The following is a 27960-nucleotide window of genomic DNA, read 5'->3' as shown; positions in this document are numbered from 1 at the left end:
ATGTTCGTGCACACACATATACGCATGCAGACCTTTTCATGTAGTTAAAGCTGTGTTCACCTGTGAACACGGCTGAGTGGGATGACCAGCAGTTCTGCGGCCAGCGAACTGCTTGGTAAACAGCCACATGTCGTGCTCACAGTCTGTGGCAGTCTGTGGGCCGAGCGCTGGGGAACGGCTCCGCTCAGCTTCCAGTGGTGTCAGGTGTCAGCTGGGGCCACTGTCATCTGAAGGCTCCCTGGGCTGGAGGACCCCCTTGCAAGGTGGTGTGCTCGTATGGCTGGCCGCGCAGCACTGCCTGGTGGCTGTGGCCTCGCTTGCTTTCTAAGTGGGCCTCTCCATGGGGCTACTTGAGTGTCTTCAGGGCAACCTGTAGGGTGGTCCCACGTGAACTGTTGCAGCAGGAAAGCAACCAGAGAGAACAGTGAACGAATGCGTGTGTCTGTGTTCTAATAAACTGTATTTATTTATTTAAACAAAAATGGGCTATGGGCCAGATTAGGCCCCAGGGGCTGTAGTTTGCCAGCCTCTTACATGCGACCTCGTAGGCCACGCTTAGTACTGTAGCTTTTCCCTGGCGAGACATAAAGAGCCACTGGAGGGTCTTGAGCAGAGAAATCAGCTGGCATGGCTTGGTTTTGACAGGGCCACTCTGGCTGCTGTGTGGAGGACACACGGAGGGTGCAAAGGGAGGCCAGAATCCAGGGAGGAGGTTCTTGCCAGGGTGTAGGGGCCCAGGGTGTAGGGGCCCAGGGTGGTGGTGACGGGGGTGGGGATTGGGTCCTGGATGTGCTCTGACGCTAGACACAGATTGGCCGATTAATTTACTTAGAAAGAAACACAAATCAAGACGCCTCGTTAGCACTCAGCTCTGTGTGGCCGTCCTGAGCGCGGGGCTGATGGTCAAGAAGCTCCGGGGACGAGGGTTGAGTTGGCCACTCTTGAGATGGGGCAGCTGTGACTGGAGAAGAAGTGAGCGCCTCCCGCTGGAGTGAAGGCCAGTGCCACCCACGAGGGAGACGAGCGTGTGTGGGGAGGGGCCCGGGCCTGGGAAGCCTGAGCGCTGAGGCTGGCCTCCCAGGAAGCTGCCTTGCAGTGGTGTGTGGAATGTGTAGGGTCCAGGGAGCAGGGCGGCCACGCCTGCAAGGCTGGCTCTCCGTGGCCCCTGGAGTGCAGGGGCAGGGCTGTCCAGCGTGGATGGGCCACAACTGGCTGATCCCTGACCCTTGGGCTCTGTTCTGTGTAAAAATGTAAATAAGAATGAAATTGTGGGTTTTTCCATCCAAGCTAGTGATTCACGTTCGGTCAGAGTTTAAATAAAACTGCAGATCCAGCACTTTTTCCCAACTTCTGTAATTTTTCTAATGTGTTTAAAAGTTGAAAAAATAAACTACCACCCATACGCTCATTACCCACATTCAACACTTAGCTTTTGCTCCAACCAGGACACACCGGAAGCCTTCCTTGTTCTCCACCATAAAGCTCTCTCCCTCCTCTGTCTGCCTTCGAGTCTCGACTGAAACTCGAGTGGTGGCCGACTCCTTCGCTGTAGGAACATCTGAATCAATAACCTTTGCCTGGTCTTCGTTTATTTCCACAAGGGGATTATAATTTCCTTCTGGGTGAAATTTATTAAGTGAATCTACCTTTTAAAACCAGAGAAGCAACGGTGGTCCCCAAACTGGACCCAGGGGCCTGGAAGATGAGCAGATGTTGTGGGTGGGTGGGGGAAAGAGGCTTGATTAGGGGCTGGCAGTGCTGGAGGGACCCCGATCTCCAGGCCAACGGGCAGGAGGGCTGGCTGGCTGAGAGGCGCGTGGAGCTGTGTGAATGAGGCGCTGGGGACATGGCAGTCAGCTGCGTTCCAGCCCCGCCCCGCTGTCCAGAGCAGACCTCAGGCTGCATGGGCACTCTCTCAGTCAGCTAGGGCCGCCATAACAAAATGCCGCAGCCTGGGTGGCTTAAACAACAGAAAGTGATTTCTCACAGTTCTGGAGGCTGGAGTCCCAGATCAAGGCGTTGGCAAGGCTAGTTTCTCCTGAGGCCTCTCTCCTTGGCATGTAGACAGCCATCTTCTCGCTGTGTCCGACACGGCCTTTTCTCTGTGGGTGCACAGCCCTGGTGTCTCTTCCTCTTCTTATGAGGACACCTGTCCTATTGGATCAGGGCCCACCTTTATGACCTCATTTAATATTAAATACCTCCTTAAAGGCCCTATTTCCAAATACAGTCACATTGGAGTAGGGCTTCAACATGTGAATTTAGGGGAACACAATTCAGTCCATAACAGACACCGAGGGTGGAGAGCTGCCTCCTGTTGGAGGTGAGGGTTGAGGCATCCCTGAGCAATCCCGATTCAGAGGACTTATCACTCACTAGTTTATCTCTGCCACACGCTAGGTAGGAAGGGTCCCTCTGCCTGGAGTGGCTGCTCTCTCTCTCTGGTCCCGAGGGGAGGTGACACACTGTAGAGCAGGTGTTCTCACTTTAAGTTCACAGTGGGCTTCCTGGGGACAGTGGACCCTGAGATTGTGTGCGTATTTTGTGGGTTGTGTGTCTGTGCCTTTTGCATTTTCCTGGGAGAAAATCAACGACTTTCACTTCATTTCCTGAGGCATTTGCGTCCAAAAGACGATAAAGACCGTTGCTCTCTGTGGCTGGGGGCCTGGGCCTTGGTCTGGTGGCTCAGTGCAAAGCTCTGGAGGGAGCAGGGCTGTGCACGTGGTCCTTCAGAATGCAGCATGGCGGGATAGAATCTCCTCATTCCTGTGGTGCAGAAACATCAGGAACTCGCCTAGAGGTGACATCCAAGGCCCTTCGAAATCCGTTATCTTATTTGATCCTCACAACAATCGGGGGCCAAGCAGGCGTTACATCTAATAGACTCATATTTCAGAGGAGGAAACTGAGGCTCACAGAGTTAGAATTGGCCCAGGGTCATTCTGGGAGCTGAGACCCTGGGGCTCCTGATTCCTGGGCTACATGTTCCGCATCGCATTGTGTGCTCTAAATAAGCTAATTTGTTTGTTTTGCTGGCTGGCAGGTTTTGCTTATATTTCAAGGCATGAGTTAGAACTCAGGAGTTCAACTCTGTATCTCGTAAGTCTCTTTGTGTTGGTCCACTTCTCACCAGAGGCCAAGCTTGGCCGCCCGCCACTATGCCCACATTATCATTGATTTGAAGCACCAATTCTCAACCTCAGCAGCCCGTGGAGAGTCCCTGGGGTGACTACATCCTGTTTGAAGAACAGGGTGTCTGGGCCTCCCGCTCAGGCCCAACCTAAGTCGTGGGCATCCCCACTTTTATAAGCTCATTAGGTGACTCTGATGGAAATGAGAAGTAAGACCTGCTGATTCATAAAAATGTTGAAACTGAAATGTAAACAGCAGGGTAATTAGCAGGTTTGCTAACTGATCTCTCTTCATATATCAGTTATGATTAGGTTCAGCAATGGGGAACAAAGTCCTGAACAACAGAGGCTTATACAAGATAGAAGTTTATTTCAGCCTCACGTAAAACGAGTCTGGAAGTACACAGTTTTAGGGCCAGTATGGTGTCCTCATGATGACTCAGGCTCCTTCTAGCTTGTGGCTTCCATTCCCAAGATCACCTCATTGTCTAAGATGGGTGCTAGGGCGCCAACCATCACAGTTGTGTTCTAGGCAGCAGGATAGAGGAAGGTAGGGTGAAGGGCATGCCCTATCCTTCTTAAGGAGGCTTCCTGGAAGTCTTGTATAACATTTATGCTTACATTTATTTGGCCAAAAAGACACAAAAAACACTAATGTAGACTTTATTAAAATTGAGAACTTGTCTTCATCAAGAGTTCAAGAGAGGAAATAGTCAAGTCAACGACTGGGAGAAGATGTTCAGAATACATATATCTGACAAAGGATTCCTATCAAGAATATGTAAAGAATCCCCACAAATTAACAAGAAAAAGACAACCCAATTTTAAAAAAGGAGTGAAAGACACATTTCATGAAAGCGGATGTACAAATGGCCCATAGCATATGAACAGGTACTCAACATCATTACTTATTTGGGTAAGAAAAATGAAAAACCACACGAGATACCACTATCCAATTACTAGAAGGACTAAAATTGGAAAGATGGACATCAACAAAGGTTGGCAAGGGTGAGGAGCAATGGGAACTGTCATCCACCGCCTGGAAGGGTAAATTAGTTCAAACACTTTGAAAAACTGGAAGTTTGTTATAGAGCTAAAACGTACTTTTATATGGCCCAGAAATTCAACTCTTTGGTATTTAACCAAGAAAAGTAAAAACATATGTTCATATAAATAATTTAATAGCAACTGTATTCATAAATGGCTAAAAATTCGAAACGACCCAACGTCCAACAACAAGAGAATGGATAAAGAGATTGTGATGCACTCACATGACACGTATATGAGAAAGTGCAAAGGTCATTGCTGTAGGCCCAGCTTGTAGCACGTGCTGCCCACCGCCCGCGCCGCCTCCCCCTACCGGTTCACAAGGCTCAGGGCCTGGCTTGGGATCCTGTAGCAGAGCCTTGGCGGGCGGGGCTGGGGATAAAGTGAACTCAGAGTTGGAGGGGGTGCAGCCTGCAGCAGCCAGGGGCACCTCCTCCTGGAGACTGGACTCAACCGGTCTGCATCTGTGAGGAGCCACATGTAACATGCATGGCATATAACATGTGTAGCACGTAACACACATGGTGTGAGACATGCATAAGGTGTAATATATAGCATGCGTGCATGTATAGCACACGACACACAACATGTAACAACCTAGTGTATAAGATCTTGTATAGCATGTAACACAATGAATAACATTACAGCATGTAACACACATACACGTATCATGTGTAACACATATAGCATGCAATACCTAACACCAATAGCATGTAACACATAATACAGTACATGCTACACAGTACACAGAGTGTATAACATGCATAGGATCTAACACACACCATGCAACATACACCCATATAACATGTAACAAACATGCGATGCATACATGTATAGCATGTAACACACAGCATATACCATGTATAGCACATAACAGCACACAATATGTACAGCATGTAGCATACAGTATGAAGCACACAGCATATACCATGTACAGTATATAACTGAGACAGCGTGTGCACGTATGTAGCATGTAATAGGCACGGCACAAACCCTGTGGCTGTGGTTCGCCCTTCCACGAGGCACATCTCCCTGGGTGGCCTGGCCTCAGGTGGGAATAGCTTTTTCTAGAGGGTATAACCAGGCTTGTTTTGCCCCACCGTTCACCCTCTACCCATTTCCGTCTGGGGGCCTGGCCTGAATAGCTGGGATAAAGAAGGAGGCCTTTTTTAATGTGGCCATGAGCAGAGAACAGTCCCAGAGGCTCTTCTCTGTACCAGCCCCTGGAGCCACGTGAGACCGTCTCTCTCGGCAGCACCAGGCCTCTGGCTGCCTGCAGGCCTGCCCCCAGGCTGCGCGTGAGGGCACTGGCTTCCCGCCCCTCATGCCGCTGTGGCTCCATCGAGGGGAAGCAGCAGGGAGAGAGGACTTCCGGTGGCTGCCCTGGAATCAAGGTCTCCGTGTTTGTGTCTCCCAGAAGCAGACCCAGAGCAAGGCTTCCACTGCCAGCGGTGTACTCAGGAGGTGACTCGAAGAAAGCTCCAGAATGTAAACGAGGACGTGAAGGAAGGCTTATCTAGCAGGTCCCACTGGGCAACTGGGGGTCATTTCCCCTGGGACCCTGGAGACTCATCCTCTTCCGTCCTGGAGCCATTAATTCTCCAGCTACAGACGCCACCTCACAGGGACTGGCATCTCAAATCTGCAGCGACCCTCCATTTCGCAGCCGAAACACTTGCTCACGGAGAATGAGCGTTTGCCCCAAAGCTGGCAGTGGGGGAGCTGGAGGAGGACTTTCCCCACCAGCTCCTGGGCTGTAAGTTCAGGAGCAGAGGGACAGCCAAGGGGCATGTGAAAGGGAAGGGGTGAGGACTGGCCTGAGGGTGGGGGGCACACCAGGGAGCCCCTTTCTCCCTGACCAGTAGAACGGGAGCGAGTGGGGCTGAGGCTGAGCCCACGGGGCCTCACGTCGAGGCTCAGTGATGCCCTGTCACTTGACCCCATCTGACGAGGCCCCACAGTGGGCCCCTCCCTGAAGGGAGGCCAGGCCGCACGCGGGAGGAGCCAGCACACACAGCCCGTAGCGGCCTTCCCAGGAACAGGGCCCCGAGAGGCGCTGACAAAAGATCCCCAGAGGTGACTGCAGAGGAGAGGGTGGTGGTCCGGCTTCTCGCCTGGCCCTCAGCAGCTGGTGCCGGCCTTGTGAGGGTGTCGGCTCTCCCTCGGGCTGCGGCGAGTCAGAACTATCTGGCTGCTCAGGAGGGCTGGGGCCAGGGCTTGCTGCGGGCGCTGGCCCGGGGAGGGTTGCTGGCGGAAGGGGAGCGGCAAGGACTCGCCATGGTCATTGTTCTGTCCTCATGTCAACTTTCTCAATGACTGGCCTTCCGCATGGAGCCTCCATCAGGTGATGGGAGGAAATGTCGGTGCCTGTCCTGGGTCAAGAACAGCCCTGCCCAAAGGCAGCCTGGTTAACATCAAACTCTAGACAGGGAGTCTGCTTCTGGGAATGTGGAGCAGACGCACGTATGCCTCCTGCTAAGCAGAGCCAAACCCTGGGTGTTTCACAGACAGACAGAGAGACATTGATATCTATGAATAATACATATTATGTTCATCTATCTATAGCTATCAACCATCTATCATCTATCAATCATCTACCTACTATTTATCATCATCTATCATCTATCTATCATCCATCTACCTATCTATATCTATGTATCTATCTATCTATGTATCTATCTATCATCTATCTATCTACCTATCTATCAATCATCTATCTATCACCTATCATCCATCTATCTATCTATCTATCTATCTATCTATCTATCTATCATCATCGTCATCATCATCGTCATCTATCATCCATCTACCTATCTATCATCTATCTATCCATCTAAACCCTAAGAGGCAGAGAAAAAAGACGGCCTGGCTGGGCCCTCGAGACCCGGGAAGGCCACAGAAGTGAGCTCCTGGGTTTTCTTGTGGCCTCACATGCCCCAGCACTGGAGCAGAAGCATCCAGCAGCCCAGCACTGCCAGTGGGCAGACAGAAAAGCCCGAGAAAGCCACTTTCTTAGCTGAAGGAGCAGGAGAGGTGCAGCCCAGCAGAACAGAAAACTCTTAGGTAATAACCCCTCTACCAGTCACCAGAAAACTCTGTGGTCCCACCCCCAGCCCCCCGCACTGGCAAAGGCCAAGTGGGGAACCTCAACTACACAAGGCCCCCACATCACCACGGGGTGGGTCAGAGAAGGCCAAGCAGGGAGACAGGACTTTTGTCCCCACTGGCTGGTCGTCAGCCCACCATGAGTGTCAGTGAGGAGGAGCTCCCCACTTTGGTGCCAAGAGGCAATGGAACCTGGATGTCTCCCTACACTGGGGCTCTGGTGAAGGGGACGACAGGTGTGTGGAGGAGGCGGGGCCCACACGGGGGAACCTCACGATTACTTCATGGTTCATCCAGCAAAACGATGTGAACAAATGCTCGAAGCCCCAAGGCCCCCAGCCCCATGTTTTGGCCTAGGGGTTCTTGGGCCTGGCCGTCTGCGCTGGGTCCCTTCCTGTTCCGGGAGCCTGAAGCCTGACTTGCAGCCTGAGCTTCCGCGCGTGCCTCACGTACAGGCTTTTCACAATGGTGATTTTATTTTGAGAAACAGAAAACCATAAGGAAAAGTACAAAGAATAACATGACAAACTCCCACATACCCACCACCCAGAAGTGATAGTTGTTACTCCTATATTTGCCTGTTTTCTAGCTATAACACATAAAATGGTACAGAGAAAGTTTAAGTCCCCTTAATCCTCCAGCCCGAGTCCCACCTTCTCCCTGCACTGTGAACTCTGAGAAAATCACTGTCATGGACTGAGAGTGTATCTTCCATTTTGCTTTTGTTTTTATTTTCAGCTCTCTATGTTCAGAATAGGTAATTCATTCACATATTCCAAAATTCAGGAGGTACAAAAGGGTACACAGGAGAAAGCCCCTTGCACTCGGTGCTGTAGCAGGTCCGCGTGTGCCCAGCCAGGAGCAGCAGGTGGGCAGTCTTGAAGCAGCACGTCCCGGGCAGTCGGTGGAATGGAGGTGTTGTCACCGGGCTCCAGCTGTGTTCCCTTTGCAGGAACACCGTCTTTAGTGGCCGTGCCATGTGGCCCATCATTGTTAGGATTAGGTTTAGTTGCCAGAGACAGAAACCCCAAGCAGCAGCAGCTTAAACAAGGTATGTGTTTATTTCTCTCTTACATGGATAAAGTCTTGAGGTAGGCAGCCCAGAGCTGGTAGGGTGGTTCCATAGTCATCAGGGACCTAGCTTTTTGCTCTACCATCCTCAACACAAAGCATCTACTTCATGGTGCAAGATGGCTGCTTGACCTCCAGCCATCACACCTCCATTCTAGCCATTAGGTAAGAAGGGCCCACTGCTTCTCTTTTAGGATGTTCCCCAAAGCTGCAAGTGTCATCTTCTCTTGCACTTTGTCGGCTAGAGTTTAATGGTGTAGCTACATCTCATTGTGAGGAGGCTGGGAAGTGTGACCCTGCCAGCTTGACCTTGGCTGACTGTGCTCCCACTGATACATGGAGGTTCTACTGATAAGGAAGGAGGGGAGGACAAATATCAAGGGACAACTAGAAGGCTCTATGGCGATGCCCTAGTTTTAAATCCTCTGAACAAATTCCTTCCTGCATGGAGAGCCCACTGAAAACGCAGACTCCCGGCCACGTCCTGTGCGGCCCCTCTCGACAGGCTCCGGACACACAAGTTCACACTGGCTTTCAACTGTTTCCTGCAGAGCGGGGCCTCCGCCACGCAGGAAGCCCGGCTCCCCTGGAAGCGCTTCCTCAGAGCCCCGTGGTGAGGCTCACCCTGGGCGTCCTGGGGTCGGGACGGCACTGGGGCAGCACTAAGCGGGCGTCCAGCTCCGCACAGACAGTGTTGTCAGGAGCCCCTGGGGCCCTGACTCCGGCCTCGTGGCTTCTGGGGAAGGGCGGGCACCCTGGAGAACAAAGCAGCCCAGCTGCGCGGCTCCAGGCGGCCCCCTGAGTCTTGGAGAGGCTGCCCGGCTTTTTGTTTGAGAAAGAAAAGTGTTTTCCACAGTCCCTTTTCACAGAGAAGCCCGGGGTTCCGACGAGCCACAGAGTGGGGAGGGGAGGGGGGCGGTGAGGACGCTGGGGGCACTGGGAGGAGTGTTCGCAGGCAGGGAGGAAGGGGTGCCACTGCCGGCCTCCATGGCCTTGGAAAGAGCGTGGAAGGGCCGAGAGGGAAGCAGAAAGAGAGGGAGCACGCTGGCCTGTTGGGGATCCTGGAGCTGGGTGTTTGCAGGACTTGTCAGCTGTAGGGGAGTGGAAATGGCAGTGTGGCAAGTGCAGACGGACAGCGGGCCTCCCACAGCCGGTGGGCGGGGAAACCTGCCTGGGGGGAGGTTAGGGGCCCTGTACCTGCCTGGGGTGGGGGGGTCCCCGTGGCAGGGGGAAGGGCTGGAGGAGGGGATAGGGCTGGAGAGCTGAGGTGGGGGCTCGTCAGCAGAGCATCAGAGGGACAGACTGGCTCCTGGGAGGCTTTCTGCCCCTCACCCACGCCACAGGGGTGACCCTGAGTTCCCACTGCCCTGAACACCCTGCAGAGGAGCCTGCGAGGATGGAGGCTGGCGGTCCCAGCCAGGGCCTGACGGCCTTCATGACAAGGTGGCAGGGGGACAGCAGAGGGGGCCATGTGTGAGCACCCCGCCACCCATCCCTGGGGGATAGGAGTGTCCCCTGGGCCCCGATGCCACCCAGAGAGGAGGAGAAGCAGGGGACAGGGGACTCCTAACACTGGTTCTAACCAGGAGAGACTGTGAATTTGAACAGACAAATTAAAAAAAAAATCATGCTCAGAGGAATGGGAACGTGCAAGTCAGGGAGTGAGCAGTTTCTTTAAAAAGGGCATGTTTTGGGGCAAGCCTGGGCAGTGCCGTGTCAATTCAGACGGCTCCTTGGGCCTGCCCAGGAGCCCAGGTGCCCCCTGAAGCTGGAGGCCGTGGCCGAGCAGGGAAGAAAGGCAAAGGAGAGGGACAGTCCTCAGGTGTGCCCAGAGGAGAGGCTGGGGGCCACAGCGGTGCTCCACAGCGGGCGGCGCAGCGGGCGGGACTGAGGGCTGGCGGGGAGGGTCAGGACTCTGCTTGCTCGTGCTCAGGGTTGGTCAGAACTGGAGCCAGAGATGCAGATGCAGCACGCGGTGTGCCCCGCCTGGGCCTGGCTCCCCTCCTCTGGACGCAGGTGGGCCCCAACACCAGCCTCCCCACCTCACAGAGAAGGGCTACAGCAGGTCAGCGGTCCAGTCGGAGTCCAAACCCCCATCTGATGACAAGGCTGTGTTCCAGAAAGGCTCCTCTGTTGCCGCAGCAGGGAGGGGAGCCAAGACCAGGCTCCCACAGCAAGGGGGTCTCCTTGGACCCACGAGGCCCTCCAAGCCAGGCCTTGTCAAGGGGGCTGGGTGCCCACCCTGATCCACTAGGGCAGGAGCTTGTGGGGAAGGGGTCCGGTCAGCCGGAATGGGGTGCCGTGCAAAGGGTCCCCATGACATCAACGCACCCGGTGTCCTCCTGGAGGCCTCCTAGTCTTGGAGGTCCCTGAGACCCAGTGCATGATCCCAGGAGGGGACTGTGGGCTCCCATCCTCTCTGGGGTGGCTGACGGCTCCCAGAGAGCCCGTGTGCTCTGGGTTGGGAGCATGGGGGCCAGAGGACCAGGTCCTGTCTGTGCCACCACAAAGCGGCTGTGCCCAGGTGGAGCAAGTAGGGACTACTTTCCCCCGGAAGAGACGCAGAGTGGCGCCCAGAGCACTGCGTGAGGACGAGCGCTGGCCCGCAGGGTTTGGGTGAGGGGTGAGCATCCAGGGGAAGCGTGTGGGTAGCAGGCCCACCCCAAGAAGAGGCAGCTGCTGGTCACGGCTGGAGTGTCAGCAGGGCCAGGGTTGGTGGGGCAGGGTGGCAGCCGGCCACGAGGAGGGGGTGCTTGGTCCGAACCCAGAGACCCGAGGAGCAGGGTCAGATGCAGGCTTGCCCAGCAGTGCAGGAGGGGCAGGGCCCATGGGGTGGACGGGTCTGACCGGCTGGGCTGACACAGGGGAGGCTACAGCCGAGTGCAGGGAGCAGGGATAGGCGCCGGGAGCCTCCAGGCTCTCAGGCTCAGGAAGACTGAAAAGTGGCCTTCCCCTCTGAAGAGCAGTAGGAAGATGGAACCCCCCTCCACTAGGCGAGGTGTTTTCAGGACCCATTTCCCTTCGTCTGATCACACGCCAGCCCTGCAGAGCTGCATGGAGCCATCAGAAAGTGGAGGGCACCTGCGTCATGCGTTCCCCGAGGGAGGAGCCAGGCTGAGGGCTCCAGATGAAGTGTCCAGGGAGGGGCCGAGGTGGGGGCCTGCGCAGGTCTTTCCCCACTGGGGTCCTCGTGGAATCTGCCTCTGCTCCTCCCTCACGAGTCTCTGCTGTTTATTAAAGAGGGCTGCTCCCTCACAGATCAGAGGGTCAAGAATGCCCTCTCTTCAGATCTGAGGGCTGGAGATTTAAGGCGCAGCCCTGTCTTCCTCCCACTCTGACTCTCCCACGTAGGAGGGGAAGCCCCGGTGATGACAGCACCCACCTTCACCCCGAGGACTGCTGTGAACACTAGCGGTGACCGCGGTCTCCCGGGTTCTGCCCTGCCCTCATTTGCTCCGTGACTCATCCTCTCTCCTCTCTGCAGCCACCCTGGCCCTCCACTCGATCCTTTCACCCCTGTGGATGGTACAAGGCCAGAGTATCCAGGTATACATCCCGGGAAGGGGGAGGAAAAGAAGACCCCCTCAGCGTCGAGGTCTGAACCACTAGCTCCAATGTGGCTCTTCTTGAGTCTTGCGTGTGACAGTCACTGGGAACCGGCTCAGCCTGCTGGGTCTCCCCAGGACCCTCACAGAAGTGCATGGCTGGGCACACTGGGGCCCCTGGCCCTAATTCCCTCTGGCAGCCGCTAGCCTTACCTAAGCATGACGGATCCACTTCCCAGAAGAAAAAGCAAGGAGCTGACTGCTTTTATCAGCCCTGAGGTCACATCAGGACCCAGAAATTGAGCAAGGGACCCCCACCCCATGGGACAGAGAACTGAAATTCATCAGTGCTAGTGGCCAGAACCACCTCACCTGCGGGGCACTCGTGCCCCAAATGTTCACCTGCATCTGATCACGAGGAAACAGACTCATGCAGACCTCTTAAGAGACAACTGGTCTGTTAAAATGTCAATGCTAAGAAGGATGAAAAAAGGCGGGGGTGGGCCTCTGCCTGGTTACAGGAGATACTGGAAATAGAAGAGATAGGAGAGGCATGAGTGGATCAGAGACGTTCTGAAGACAGCTGGAAAATTTGGATATGAACTGTATGTCGCCTAATATTGTCGTATTTATGTTAAATTTTGGGGCTATAATGGGGTTGAGTTTTGTAGCAGAAATGTCATTCTTAGAGGTACATGCTGGAGAACTTAGAAGTCTTCTGAGGACTGCAACTCGCTTTCAAATGTTCCAGAAAAACGTGTGCGTGTCCGTGTGTCTGTGTGCGCCTGTGAGTGCACTTGTGTGTGAGCAGCCGTGTGTACAGACACAGTGGGAGCAAGTGTGAGCACAGGACAACTCACGTGATGGAATGCTAATCCAGGTTAATCTAGCTTAAGGGTTGATGGGTGTGCACGGCGGCCTGTCCGCTTGTCATCTGAAATCGCTCAGAATTGGGAGGTGAGGGAGAGAGGTCTCTGGGAAGGAGCATGTGGCGCCTGCCTTTCCCTCCACTGTCCTGTAAGCTGGGATTGTCTTCTCAAGTACCATGATTAATGATTCATAAACGACTCTTGTGTGAAGACAGTCACCTCTCCAACTTCCATGAAGCATTCCTTAGTGGAGAAGCGTGTTGACCCCCCTCTCAGGGGCCTGCACGGAGGGAGGACCCTGGGCTCCTGCGTCCCCTCCTGTGCTCACAGATGCTCACTTGGGAAATTAGATCCAGAAGGAAGGTCCTGGTCAGGCCGCCCTGGGCGGACGCTATGGTAACAACCACAGACCACAGCACACCAGTGGCTCCTTTTCAGGGTTTATTTCATCTGCTAACATTCATTCTCGACCTAGACAAAAACAATTAGATGATTATGACTTGCTTTTCCATCATCACTTCATTTTTTTTTTGTATGAATAACCAAAAGATTTCTTCTCAACACTTTTTTTTTTTAATAAGAAGCTATAAATAAATAAAGCTTTAAATGCTTCTGGGTTCAAGTTAAACACTTCCAGTTCCCAAAAAGTTCACAGACTCGTTGCTCGGACAATCTGGCCGTCCCCGGCTCCTCCTCCAGGAGAGGCCGGTGCAGGCCTGTGTGGGGAGTGGGCTGTTCGCTCACTGCGTGTTTGCGCCTGTCCTCTCAGCCTGGGAACAGCCCGGTGGGGCCGCCCCTTCCGTGGGGCCCAGCGTGGCGTCGAGGAGCTGCCGCCAGCACAGGAGCCGTCACCTCAACGCAGGTGGCCTGAGCGGGAGAGGCTGGACTGGAGACTTGAGAAGCTGAGGGCTCTGCCAGTTGGCACCGTCTCTGGGCACCTCAGCCTGGGTGCTGGCCCGAGACAGGACAGCTTTCCAGATGCAGCAAAGAAACCGAAAAGAGACCCATACTTCCGTGTGAACTGGGACAACAGGCCATAAGTTAACACATTGCAATATGTACAAACCAGATCCTACACTCAGGCCCGCACACACAGGAAAGCCACCACGAGGAGGGCCGTCCTGAGCCAGGCTGCTGGCCAGGTGCCCAGGGGCACAGGCAGAACATGGCCGAGCTTTCCACTATGCCCTGGAGTCGGCCACCTCCCAAAGGGAGGCCACAGCAAGCCCCCAGCGCCTCACGTGCTTGTGCAAGACCACAGAGCTCTTGTGAACACATCTCCCCTCCCCAGAGCACGCGTGCCCCAAATGATGAGCGTCAGAGCCCAGACACCCCCACTGACCTTCAGTTCCCCTTAAAAGAGCCACTCAATTACCTCGCCTCTTCGGCATTATGTGTCCACTCGAGGGGTGGTCCTGGGCTGCCTGGCACGGTGCCCACCCAGGCCTGCTGACAGCTCTGCCCTTGGACTACAGGATGAAGTGGCCAGTGTAGGAAGGTGGATGGTGGGGCCCTTATGCCAGACAAGCAAAGACTAAAGCCGCTTCCTCCTGGGTGCCACGTCACTCGGCACTTCAGCCTCTCCTCTGCTCTGGAAGGGCCCTTGCTCCCATGCCTTCACTCCATGGTGGAACAGCTGGGGTGGCTGAGTGGAATCTGGGCCAGGGAACCCCTGGTGGGATCTCCCATGAGGCTGTTGCCCGTGCCAGCCCCTCGCCAGGTGGCCCACGGCCCTCGCCGCCATCCTTGAGTGCGGCCTGCAGCCTCCAGGCACACATGCTTCCTCTCTTGGAGACAGGGCGCCCGTCCACCTCAGGTGTGGGGCTCACACTCAGCTGCCCAGAACCCAGGTGCCTCGTGTGGGGAGGCACCTCCAGAGGGGACACTGGCCCGGCCTCCTCGAGCACAGGAGGGCCAGGGGCAGGGAGAGTGTCTACAACAGACATGAGACGTGGCTTCTCCTAACCTGCGGGGCTGCAGTGAACAGGGCCTGACCAGGCGGGCGGGGGGGGCGGGGTGCAGGGAGAGCCGGGGTGGGGAGGGTACCCGGGAGCTTCCAACCAGAGTTGAGAATCTGAAAGCCCGAGGCACCTCCCGGCCATCCAGAACCACCATGGCTCCAAGTATGGCTCATGGGCAGCAGCAGCCGTCTGCCGAGTTCCAGCCAACGGAGGCTTGATTGTACTCCATACGCAGGTGGTGGGAGCAGTGGGTATGAACCCTGAATAATGTCCAAGTGACGGGCTTCGGGCTAGGGGCAGTCTGCTGACAAATCCCAGAGGGTCAGAAGAGAGACTGGGGCAGGGGGAGCTCTCGGGTTCCATCCCCCTTCCTGTCTGAGCTGGTCTGCTGGGTGGTCACCCCCAAAGGCCAGCTGGGGGGGGTCAGACACAGGTGGCCACAGCCTTCCCTCTCCTGGGACACACTGTGTCCATGGCAGGGGCCAGGAGGCGGGCCATCTCCCACAGCTCCCCCAGTCTGAGCACTGTGGGAAACGGGGGCAGGGAGGCGGGCCCATCGCCCACAGCCCCCCCCAGTCTGAGCACTGTGGGAAACGGGGGCCGGGAGGTGTGGCCCATCTCCTGACCCAAGGCACGAAACCACAGTGGGTTTTGATCTTGGGCCAGAGATGGGGGTGGGATTCCTTGGGGCTAGACTAGAGTCTTCTTGGCTTCAGAAGTGGGGGGCCCTGACCGTGAAGATGGGCACGCTGGGGGCTCTATTCCTGATGACACGCAGATGGCTGCCCGTGTTCCCAGGGAGGTGGCTTCACACAGGCCCTGGGGCAATGTGGTCACCCGAGGCCAGGGGGCTGCCAGGATGGCCTGAGCCTGGGGAAAGCGCCTGGCGCTGGTCTCAACCCCCTACTGGCCAGAGAGGGGCGTGCAGTGGGCATGGGATGCACTCCTGGCCTGCAGTCCACTCTCGACTCTCCTGTCTCTCTCGTCTCCAAATCCTTGGCCACTGTGAGGAAGGTGGGGGCCAGGAGAGCAGGGCCGGCGCTGCCCTTGGCCTGTGCAGACCTGACTGGGGCTCCCCCAGGCATGCTTTCCTCTGACCCAGTGGGCTGCACAGGTCAGTTTCTCAGCCCGCGGCCTGGGAGAAACAGTGAGAACCAATGCCGCCCAGCCCACCACGCGCCCCTGCCACTCGTGCTCAGGACACATCTACCTTCTGGGCAGCGGATTTGGGCCTCTCTTCCCATAGACCCGGGGTGGCTGCGTGCTGGTCTGTCCGTCCGATTCCCCCGCCCCACCCCGCGCCGGCCGCCACTACCACTTCTCAATGATGTGGCTCATGTAGTCCTCGGTGGGCACGCGGCCCGGCTCCTCGGCGTCCTCGCGTGCCAGCGCCTCCTTGGCGCGGTGCAGCAGGCGCTCCTCGCGGCTCTTGAGGCGCTGCTCCCTGCGCTCCAGCTGCCGCTTGTACTGGTAGCGCTGCTGGAAGAGGTCCTTGGCGTAGTCGTAGAGCTGCATGTCCAGGTCGTTGAGCTCCTCGATGCGCCGGATGGTGGCGCCGTCCACCTCCACGCCGCCCGCCCGCGTGCTGTTGTACTGCATGAAGGGCCGGATGAACTTGAGGTTGAACGTCCGCTCGAACAGGTACTGCGTCTTGCGCTGGAACTCCGTCAGGCCGAAGAAGGCCATGCCGCGCAGGTTCTTCTTGGCGCTCTCCAGCAGCAGCTGGGCCCGCTTGCCCTCGGGGATGAAGGACAGGTTGTAGCAGCCCACCAGGCTCAGGTCGGCCAGCATGCGCACCTGGCGGTTGTTGGCCAGGTTGTAGGGGCAGTCCATGAACTCCTGCAGCGTGCAGCCTGACCAGTCCGTGCCCTCGTAGCAGGGCGGCAGCTCCTCGGGCGTGGGCGTGCGCCCGTCACACATGTGCAGCGACGTCTTCCACGTGGCCCCCCGCTGCACGTGCCGCCACTCGCTCAGGTAGCGGGACACGGGGTCGCGCAGCAGGGTGATGTAGTAGAACTTCCTGCAACGAGACAGGGAGTGGGTGAAGCGAGGGCGCGAGGCAGGGGCCACACCGAGACTGTTCCGGGGTGAAGGAGAGACGGGGCTGGAACCCCAAGTCTGACCACTCAGCATCTATGCTAGGGGGCCACAGACAAGCGACTTCACCTCTGATACCAACCACTATGTTTAGTTCTCAAAACAACCCCTTCTGAAGGAGAAACTCAGCCACTGTCACGGCTGCCACGTGTGACCGTCACGGTGTCAGGCAGTGTCCAGCCTTAGCACCTCCTGACCCCTGACCTGGGGTCCCCTCTGGGGGCTTCCTCGGAGCCCCAGGCGTGCCCTCCTGCCTGCCTGCTCCTCGGGAGGGGCAACCTGACTTCACCCTGCTGGAGGGAGCAGGGTGGCCCTGGAGCCCTCGCCGCGTGGAACCCATGGTTTAAAGAGCTGTTCACAGTGGCAGGCTTGGTGCCGCCCAAGGCGCCAGTCAGCAGAAGTCACTCACAGTCCCAGGCTGCAGGGGCAGGCCAGGGGCAGGGCCTCCCATGGGGCACACCCCACCCCAGGCTCCCGCCGAGGTCCACTGTGGGAGGAGCACCAGTAGACAACCCCTCAGTGAGCCACAAATCATAACTTATGTTGTCTCCTGGGACCTGTTCCAACCCCACGGAGTCAGGCATCCCTCAAGATAAGACCTCCCGGTGCTGACGTAAGGGAGTGTCTACCCACGGGAGAACGGACTCAAGGAAGGCTCTGCCCCTTCTCTCCTCTCCCTCAGGGTGACAGGCACCCAGAATGATTCAAGTCCCTGCAGGGCATGGTGTGATGACTGGCCCGAGGGCGCCAGGGCACCACAGGCTGTGCGGCGGCTGCCAGATCTTCCTTTGATGGGCCTGGTGTGTGTGGGTCAACCCCAGAATGGTCTACAGTTATTCCTGGGGGCCCCTCCTCCAGGGCTGGCAGAGCTGGCGGCCTGTGCATGCTGGGGTGGGCCCTGGCCACAGAGAATCAGGGCCTGGGGCCGGCAGCCTAGAACGTCCTCGAGAGTATGCAACAGGCGCCCACTGGGCCCCACATACCACTCTTGGGGGGAGAAGACCCAAAAGGGACCTGCCCCACCAGTACCCCCCAAGATGGCGACACGGAAGTACACCCACACTGCCCCTCCTCGTTGAGGCCCAACAAAAGCACCCATCACACCACCCTCTGGGAGAGCTGCAGAGCACAAAGCACCTTGAGGGATCTGGTGGCAGTGCCCTGCTCTGACCACACCTCCTGGGGGTAAGGGGTCCTGGGGGGCAGGCACGGTAACCGGTGAGGACAAAGGTGGCGGGGTGCCACGGGAGGTCACCCCAGCCTACAGGAGCACATCTAGAAGATGAAGCACCTGCTTCAGGGGGCCCGGGTCCCCAGCAGGGCAGGGCATGGGGAGAAGCTGGCTGATGGCTCGGAGCAGAAGGAGAGACAGGGCAGCTGTTGGCCACCTGACACTCCCGCGGCCCCCACCGGCTGGCGCTGTGCCACTGGGGCTGGGCGAGGTGGGCCAGCCCCTATCGTTGTGGGGCTCTGGCCGACAGTGGGGAGAGGGCCTCTTTCTTAGCAGGGAGTAGAGAGCAGGATGGGCATCCTGACTCCCGACCCCTCCCCGAAGCCTGAGTTCTTCTGTCCTCTCTGCCTCAGGTCATGGATCCACCTTCCCAGATGCTGCCTGGGCCAGGCTGGGGGTGAGGTTGACAGGTCCCTACCTGCTCTGGAAGCAACCTCAGCATGTGCCCCACCCCAGCCCAGGCAGTGACCACTTGCTCCTGGCCTCTGTAGGCAGCTCGTGTTCTAGTTCCTCCAGTGTGGGGAGCCCTACAGTCCAAATCTGACCCCTTACCTCCTGTGGAACATGCTTCAGTGGCTCTTGCTGCCCTTGGGAGAAGAACAAAGTCCCATTTGTGCCCTCCCAGCCCCCTGTGACCACTGGGGCCTCCTCTTGGCCCTCTCGCTGGCTCCTGAAAGAGATACCCCAGGGCCTTTGCACAGGCTATGTCCTCTTCCCTCTATTTCATCAGCTGACTTTGGCTCATCCTCTAGACTTTAGCCAGTACCACCTCCCAGGGAAGCCTCATGCTGCCTCTTGGGCCTCTGTTACAATGGTAACTTCACACTGACCTCTCAGCTCATCCTGGGGTAGGGAGTGGGCGAGCAGGAGCTGGCTCCTCTGTGTGTCAAGCAGGGCCATGGTGCCTCCCTGGGGACAAGGCTGAGAGGGGTCAGAGGGTCCAAGACAGAAGGTGCCTCAGGGTGGTCACCTCACACAGCACTCTCAGCCCCCAGTTGAGGAAACCAAGCCCCAAGAGGGGAAGCACTGCCTGGAGGGCCCCAGTGGCTTCAGCGCCGGGATGGGGCAGGTGGCCAGGCCCCTCTCTGCAGACCCTAGCTTGAGGCCCTCTGGTAGGTGAGAAAGCCCTTAAATGTGACCGGGACGAGGGAGGTCAGTTTGTCCAAGGTCAGCTTTCTAGAGACCAAGTAGAAGACACTTCTAAATCCTGACCACGACAACTGCTTCTAAAGAGGCCCAGACAGGCAGACACAGAGCAACAGACAGAGGGACACACCTAGAAACAAACGCATAAGCAAACACAACCTGCGTGCAGGCTGCTGGCACACACCTGCCCAGCCGGGTCCTGCGCCTGCCCTCAGGCCCCACGGGGAGTCCAGGGGCTGCCTGGACCTCCCCCAGTCCCATCGGGCTGACCTCCCATACGCAAACGGGCTAGTGCAGCGGTTTCTTCTGGACACAGAAGCCAGAGAGTGGCGTGTCACCTGACAGGTTTGTCTACAGCCCCAGCCAAACCACGCGGAGCTCAACCAGGCTCCAAAGGTGACCTCCGGGCAAGGGCACACGGCATATGGCTGCGCACCGGCTCGCCTCCCCAGCGCCCGTGCCTGCAGTCCCTTCGTGGTCCTTTCAGCCTGAGGGCCCGCACTAGCAGTTGCCCTGCCCCGAGAGGTGGGCTTGGCGGAGCCCCAGCTGCCCCCAGACCATGCGTCCCAGAGAGGGGGATGGGGCCACTAACCCTCACTGTATGGTGCCTGCGGGCCCTGGGGAGGCCAGGTGTGGACGCCCAGAAGCCCTTGGCCATGAGCCATTCCCGTTGTACAGATGTCACCTCAAAGAGGTAAAGGTCACCCAGTGACCTACGGCCAGGACCTGGAGAGCCAGGACTGATGGGAGCCCTGCTTGAGGGGGCAGGGCCACTTGTCTTCCAGGTTCCTCTCCCACAGCCCAGAGAGGGTAGGTGATTTGCCCAGCATCACACAGCGAGTTATGAGGCAGGCCAGAGCCCACGCTGGCTGACCTGAAGCCCCACAGTGAGAGCTGCCCTGTGCCTGGTCGGATGATGCGACTGGGTCTGTCAGAGGTCCGGGCACTTGAGGGCTTGGGGCCCATGGAGGAGGTCACTGAGGGGTCTCCAAGGGTGCGGTCTGCACTGGTGTCTGTAGCTGGCAGGTTCCAGGAGAGCAGATGAGCCTTCTGGTCCTTGGAGTTCCCTGTTGGTGCTCTCTGGTGGAGCCAAAGGAGCTGACCGAGCCCCCCGAGCCCCTGGGGCTCACAGCAACTCCCACAGCTCTCTATGCACCACACGAGTGCTGAGTGGGGTGGCCTTGCTCCTGGCTGCAACCCTGGATGCTGGCCTGGCTGGGGTGACTGGGAGCAGTGTTAGGACGGAGTGTGCCGCCCTTCTCTGCTCAGGACATCACCATGCTCTGGCCCCCAATGCTGTCCCCCAGACATCGCCTGTGGTGGAGACCAAGGGCCTGGGCAGACTGTGGAACCTTCTTGTGGGGCCAGCAGCCCCAGGCCACCGCCAGCAGCCCCTGTGGGCGCACACATGCACGTCTGCCGGCTGCCTCAGGAGCTCCTGCGCCCGACCCCACCTCCACTCCCCTTGTCCGCCCCAGCCCTCACTCGCTTTGCGGCCACGACACAGCAGGCACCTCCAGGCACAAACTTGTGCCCTGGCCATCTTTTGCTCAGAAGCCCCTACTCCTGTCTCCCTTTCTCTGCCCTCTATTGCCCATTATACACATGACGAGACACAAGGCTGTTTATGTTCTGGTTTACTGTCCGCTGAAAGGGGGAGCACTGATCAGAAGTGAGCCCAGGGCAGCGTGTGGCATGGGGCGGAAGACCCCCTCAGATGATGGAACTCCCCATCCAGGCAGCTCCCTGCCCAGGATGTGCATTCTCTGGAGGAGCTCACAACTCAGAGGCCCGAGCCACTGGGCAGGGGGCCAAACCACAGTCTGCACACTCAAAGGTGTCCCACACACCTGCCACCAGGCTAATCTAACCCCCGACCCAGCCGCCCCCCAGGAACCTGGGGGGGTCGCTGCCCCAGAGCACAGTGCTTCCTGCGCTGACATGTGGGGTCCCCCACAAAGCAGGGGGCTTTCTACTTATCACTCTCCAGCAGGACCTGTCCACCCAGGTGGTCCAAGTGCTAACCAACGAAGCTTTCAGAAAGAGGGGAGAGAGGAAACAGGGAGGAGACGATGAAAGAAACAAGAACTGGAGTACATAATCGTTGAGAGCCCAGCAAACAAATGTGGGGACCAGACCCATGAAGCCCCTGGACAGAAAAAACAGACACAGAGAGGGTCGGTTGTCAGAACGGGACTCAACCGCTCTCTCTAACACCGTGTGCTAAAAGTCAAAGAGCAACGGCTTCAAACGCTGAGGGAAAATGACCGACTATCTCACACCCAGCCCAGCTATCGACCAAGTGAGCGGACAGCAGAGAGATTTTCAGACATGTAAAGGCTGAGGAAACTTATCTCCTAGGAATCTTGCTTTAGGAAGATACTGTAGTATGTATCTTGTTTAGTAAACAAGAGGAAAGAAAAGCGCAGGACCGGGGAGAGAGATCCAGGAGGCCAGCCGTGCATCCTGCGGGCCTGTCAGGAGCAGCGGGACAGGGGCTCCAGGAAAAAAGGGGCACAAACAGTTCACCGGACACAACAGAGCACTTGTGGAAAAACACCAACAGCAGGTACATGGCAGACCTGTGGAATCATCTGGAAAAAAGTAAGTCTATGAAGACAGAAAACAAAGCAAGTAAAAAACAAGATGATCACTAATTCCAAGAAAAACACAAAGTTATACAAAAAATAAATGAAGTTTACTACTTGGCTCTGAAGTAAAGAGTGGTTTTAGAGACATCATAATATACAGTGATTGCTTATTTAATAAAAACAGAGCTTTAACTCTACTTGGAGGACAGGTGGGGTATGGAGAAGGATGTGTTAAGGGCAGAAGAACACAATCTTCATCTACCTAAACAGAAAGTAAATAGATCACGTTTAAAACAGTAAATCAAGAAATAGCACTGTAAGTTATCTAGAAATATGGAGGTAAATACATGAAGAATATTGAAAAGAGCCACAAGTGGTTCTTTGGGGAGGCTGGAAAGGAAAAGCAGATGTTGGTTTTTATCACAAGCCTCTTGGAACTATTTGTCTTTAAGCATGTATATAAATTATTTTGACTAAAAAAATTAGAAGTAAAAGAAAACAATGAGGAAACTGGCTAAAAAAACCTATGGAGAGATGCTCCACTTCATTAGTCACTGAGGGAATGGCACATTAAGCCACAACGGAATATCCACCAGAGTGGCCCAACAGAAGTGGGGCAGGGCCAACTTTCGACAGCTGCTTATGGGACGTGAATGGGGGACAGCTGTCATGGAGAGCCTTCCCTGGAAAGTGAAGGTGCACACGCTCCCCCTGTGACCCTCGCCTCCTCTCCTGGACACGCATCCCAGGGAAACCTTGTCTGTGCACACGGGGGATGTGGACAAGGCTGTCGGCAGCCACACTGCTGGGGACAGCCCCAAACGTCCACCAGAGAGGCACGTGTACACAAACGGTGGCGTGGTCTTCCAATGGAATACTGCTCAGCAATAAAAACGAACAAACTACAGCTAACCACAACAACTTGGGTAAACTGATGTTGGGTAAAACAACTTGGGTAAAAAAAGATGTTGCAGAAAAAAAGCAAACTAAAATTTAATAGAGTAGAATGATACTGCCTATCAAGTTCCCAAAAATAAACAAAACCAAAAAAAAATACTATTTAGTGATACATATATATATATTGAAATTATTTTACAAAAAAGGTGATGAGGTGACACACATGAACATTTGAGTCAGAGGTTAGCCCTGGTGTGCTCTGGGGCGGCGGAGGCCGGGGACGGCACTAGTTCACTTGGTGTCCATGGCACCGACCATGCCCTCATTCTTAAAGCATGCAGTGAGGGTGCAGGTATTTATTTTTATTTTTATGCTTTATTTCTCACGTACATCTTGTATGCCCCAAACACTTCGTGATACGGGAAACAGTTTTAAGAAGTTTTACCTCTTTAGGGCAGCCTGAGAGGCTCCAGCTGGCCTGGCAAGTGAACCGGCATTCTTGCCAAACCAGGTGCCTCGGGTCCCCAAGCGTGCTGGCCCCTCTCCCTTTGCTCCCGGTCCCTCTGCCTGCAATGCCCCCTCCCACCTCTAGTTCTGCCATGTCCAGGTGTCTTCAGCCCTTCCTTTACTCCCCTCTCTCCCTCCCCCTCCCCTTTACTATGTGCAAATGCCTCTGCAGTGAGTAGAGGGAGGGTCCACTGAGGGGTAGAGAACCCCCGTGGGTGCTGTCTTTGGGGGCCGCGGGACGGCCAGTTTTCCGGGTCAGTCGGGGCTGCCCTGTGGCTTGTGAACTAACTGTGCGTTACTGAGCCAGCTGCTTCATGGCCTCAGGGAAGGAACCAAGCTCCTCCCAAGCTGAAGCATCTGGATGGTGGTTGGCTTCCCATCCAGCAGGGTCCTGGAGGTGCAAACAGGGCCAGCCCCACCCCCGGGCCTCCCCTTCACCGCTGCCAATCCCAACGCAGGGGGCCAGGGACCCTAAGCTTAGTGATTTGGTTGGCAAACTATGCTCTTTCAGGGTGGCAAGCTTCTGGCACCTTCTGTGAGCATAGCCCTAAACCACATCCTGGCCTGTGGGTGCCCACAGTACCCCGACCTCTAGGCAGGTTTCTGCAGAGCACTACTGCCTGCTATGCATTGGGACAGGCCCAGGAAACCGCCCAGAGCACGCCCCAGCCCAGACTGTTCTGCCTGTGGACAGGGAGCAGTGTCACCTCTGAACAGGACACACACTGGGACCAGAGAAACGACGAGGATGCCTTGCCCACATCTCCTCTGAAGCCGTCGGCACCACTGGCTGCCCGACACATCCATCCAGTCAGTGCCCTGCACAGTCCACTGGTGGAGGGAGGATGTGGTGGGAGGCCCCCTAGAGGCATCCCCTCTGCAGCTGTGTGCACGTCCATCTGTGCAGTCACCACACACCATCCCTGGGTCTTCGTCCCTCCCTCTCGCGCCAGCAGACTGAGAGCTCTCGGAAGGCAGGCCCATGTACTCTGGCCAGCACAGTGCCCTGCTAAGAGCCAAGACAGCCCATCTCGTCCAGGGCTGCAGAGGCAAGGAGAGACTGCCGAGACGGCTCCCCCACTTCCCCGCGGCATGCCGGGGGGCCACAGGAGCGTGCCGAGTGCCCACTCAGCCAGGGGGTGGCTGACCTTGGCCGAGGGTGCACACGGGGCCTGTGCAGCCCGTCTGGGACTTGGCCAGGGAGCGCAAGCAGGGCGTCTCGCTCTCAGGCCCTCTGCCTCCATCACTGCAGCTGGCCACGGAGTCAGTGGGCCGGGGGCTGTCACCCGGGAACAGGGGGCTCCACAGTGGGAATGACGGCGGTCAGGTGGTGGAAACGGGGTGAGGGAGGAGGAAGCCAGTGGCCCTGCCCAAGCACTTGAAGGCCCCAAGGCACCCCATTAATGCTAGCAAAGGACACGAACTGGCAGTCCCCCAGGCCCCTCACAGCAGCACAGCTGCCAGGCACAGCCCGCGAGGCAGGCACGTCTCGCCTTTCAGAGGACGAGCCCCAGGCGCAGAGGGGGGACGGCTCTCAGTTACCCACTTTCCAAGAGCTGTGGGTTGGGACCAACAAGGGCAGTGGGAGGTGATGAGTAGTGGGGGCGCCGAGGGCAGCACTCCCAAGTGGGGCGGGTCGGGGAGGCTTCTAGGAGATGGCGGGGACACAGCCTTTCGTGATCTGAGGAGGAGGTGGTAGAGGCTCGAGGCGCAGGCAGGGCCGCACTGAGAAGGGCCGTGTTCATTCTATAGGAAAACAAGCTTGGTTGGGTAATGGCAGAGTGCAAAATTCACACGGATTTCAAAGATAAAACATGGGACTTGAAAGAAATTTCATGCTGTGAAATAATTCTAGCCTGCACGGGCTGCAGCCACTCTTGACAGCCCACAGGATTTATCGCCAGCATCGTGCATTCTTGTGTTTAATCACACTCCGCCGAAGGCTTTCTGACATTTTTGTGCGCGCCCCACAATCACGTAAGATCCTAGTGGGCAAGGACTGTTTTTGTTCTTGGGTTCAAAAAGCCCTCAGGGGGCGGCCAGCTCGAGCCCTGGCCGGGAGCCCGCTCCACTGACAACACGCAGCAGACGGACGAGCTTTGTGCTCCCTCCTTGGAAGGAGGGTGGGGGACAAGCGGCGGACAGCTGAGGGGAGCGTGGGGCGGAGGCCAGCTCTGCTCCAGGACAGGGTCGGGGAGGGGAGGTGGACCTTCGTGCTGTCCCAAGGAGCCCCTTCCTCCTGCCCCTGGCCTGTGGGCATCAGGCAGGTCACAGCCCACAGTCCTGACTGGGAGGTCGACTCCGTCACTGTAACAGCGATGTGGAAACGGGGCTTGTGGAGGCGAGGTGACCGACCCAAGGCCACAGCGGCATTTGTCTTGTGAAGGGAAACCGCTGCCAGGAGCGCCTGCCCCTCGCCCTCCCCTGGGGCACACCAGTGGTCGAAGGGGCTTCCTTCTCCCTTCTCTGCCCTGAGAGTGTGGGTTTGACCCAAACCCCATGCCGAATCCACTCACTCCTCACCCTCCTGGGTGCCCAGGACTCAGACAAGACTCTAAACCTGGCTCAGGCCCAGGGAAGCCCAGAGCTAGTGGGTGCAGGATTCTGTGGTCTGGTGAGGGTTCGATCGGTCATTCCACTTCCAGGAAGTAGTCTGCCCTAAAGGGAAGGGCTGAGATGCAGCAAAGCCACTGCAGGATGTGGCTGAGTGTTCGCTTCCCCAGGGAGACTTGGAAACAACGCAGGAGGTCGATTGTAGACACACAGCAGCAGACTGTCTTGCAGCCAAGGGCAGGGATGCTCACGAGACCCAGCGCTGACCGACCAGAGGTGACAACTGTGCTGTCATCACCACCCAGAACAGAATCTACTATTAAATGGCTGTCTCAGGGGGGTGAAATTATGGGTTTTCCCCAACTTTATAAAATGTTTCAAACTTATAGAAAAGTTGGAAGTTCAGTGAACACCCATATGCCCAAATGGGTGGTTTTAACATTTTCTTCTTTATATATTTCTCTATTGCCTGCAATGAGCACACATTATGCTACCCTCTCACCTCCTCTCTTGGGCCTGCTGTCCCCTCACCTCCTTTCCTGGTTCCCCTGCCCCCTCACCTCCTCTCCTGGACCACACTGCCCCTTCACCTCCTCTTCTGGGCCACACTACCCCCTCATCTCCTCTTCTGGACCACACTGCCCCTTCACCTCCTCTCCTGGGCCCCCTGCCCCCTCACCTCCTCTCCTGGACCACACTGCCCCTTCACCTCCTCTACTGGGCCCCCTGTCCCCTCACCTCCTCTCCTGGACCACACTGCCCCTTCACCTCCTCTCCTGGGCCACACTACCCCCTCATCTCCTCTTCTGGACCACACTGCCCCTTCACTTCCTCTCCTGGGCCCCCTGCCCCCTCACCTCCTCTCCTGGACCACACTGCCCCTTCGCCTCCTCTCCTGGGCCACACTACCCCCTCATCTCCTCTTCTGGACCACACTAGCCCTTCACTTCCTCTCCTGGGCCCCCTGCCCCCTCACCTCCTCTCCTGGGCCCCCTGCCCCCTCATCTCCTCTCCTGGACCACATCACCCCCTCACCTCCTCTCCTGGACCACAATGCCCCCTCACCTCCTCTCCTGGACCACACTGCCCCCTCACCTCCTCTCCTGAGCCCCGTGCTGCCCCTTCACCTCCTCTCCTGACCACACCGGCCCCTCCCCTCCTTTCCTGGACCACACTACCCCTTCACCTCCTCTCCTGGCCCTGCTGGGCCCTCACCTCCTCTCCTGGGCCCCGCTGCACCCTCACCTCCTTCCTGAGCTGCGGGCTCCTAGGGCAGGGGTTTCGTGAACAACGGTGTAGCTTACAAGTCTTAAGCTCAAACGCCAAAACCAAGGTGGATTTTTCCACCAGTGCCAACAGAGTTGTAGCTCCCTAATTGCGGGTGAGGACATTGCTATTTAGAATCAGAATTACAGTCTGTTGGGTCTTTTTCTAAAGAAACACTGTCACACTACTTCCGGATACACAGTCACTAGAAGAAAACTAATGCCATGGGTCACAAGAGCACCTGGGGGACTGGCTTCAAGGCAGCGAGAATGCACTGCCACTCTCTCCCCTGGGACAGGCTCTGGGGGTCCCAGGGTGGCGAGGAAGCCCTGTGAGGGGTACCCAAGCCCCATCCACCCCAATGGTGTATTCTGGTCTCCCAGGGCCCAGGGGTCCCTTCATGAGGACAAAGGCCATGCCCTGAAGCCAGGATCCAGGTTAGTTTTTTAAAACCGTACTCTGAGAGGTGTCCAGAAATTCAGCGGCAGGACAGGGCGAAGTCGCCCCGGGGAATGGTGGGGCGGGCGGGAGCAGACCCTGCACTCCAGCCTTCGCACACTGCTCCCGGAAGCCTGGCTCTGAGGGCTGTCCCACCCTGGGCCAGGTGCCGGCGGCCCCCAGAGCCCACGGCCTGGCAGCGCCCAGCAGCCTGGTCCTGCTGTCCCTGCTGGCCCTATGGCCTTGCAAAGCACTGCATGTGGGTCAGGCCAGCTCTGGGGAACACGGTATACACAGTAAAACCACCCAGGACAGAATCCAGATGGGGGATTTCATGCCTTAGAAAAAATGGAAGTCTGATTTTAGCTCCAGTTCCCACCATGAGGGGAAGCAGCTGAGTGCCCCGTGTGGGACTAGCTGCCTCCTCCTCCTCCTTCGTGACAGGAGGGGCCTGCAGGCGCAGCTCCTCAGGGCTGTGTCACCTCCCCTCCACGAACCAGGGTCC

At 57.0% G+C, this 27960-nt stretch overlaps 1 protein-coding gene across 1 annotated transcript in view; it reads right to left on the bottom strand.

The window, feature by feature from the left end:
• Positions 1 to 13196: 13196 nt before the first annotated feature.
• Positions 13197 to 27960, bottom strand: part of HS6ST1 (heparan sulfate 6-O-sulfotransferase 1) — a 47639-nt gene continuing 32875 nt past the window's right edge. Inside the window, exon 2 of the mRNA XM_058548721.1 lies at positions 13197 to 16749. Coding sequence (XP_058404704.1) covers positions 16041 to 16749 — 709 coding nt within the window. The 3' untranslated portion in view covers positions 13197 to 16040. The remainder of the gene's footprint in view (positions 16750 to 27960) is intronic.

The sequence above is a fragment of the Diceros bicornis genome, chromosome 10, assembly GCF_020826845.1.
Source record: "Diceros bicornis minor isolate mBicDic1 chromosome 10, mDicBic1.mat.cur, whole genome shotgun sequence".
In the NCBI taxonomy this organism is placed as follows: domain Eukaryota; kingdom Metazoa; phylum Chordata; class Mammalia; order Perissodactyla; family Rhinocerotidae; genus Diceros; species Diceros bicornis.
This window is presented reverse-complemented; position numbering and strand designations above follow the sequence as displayed.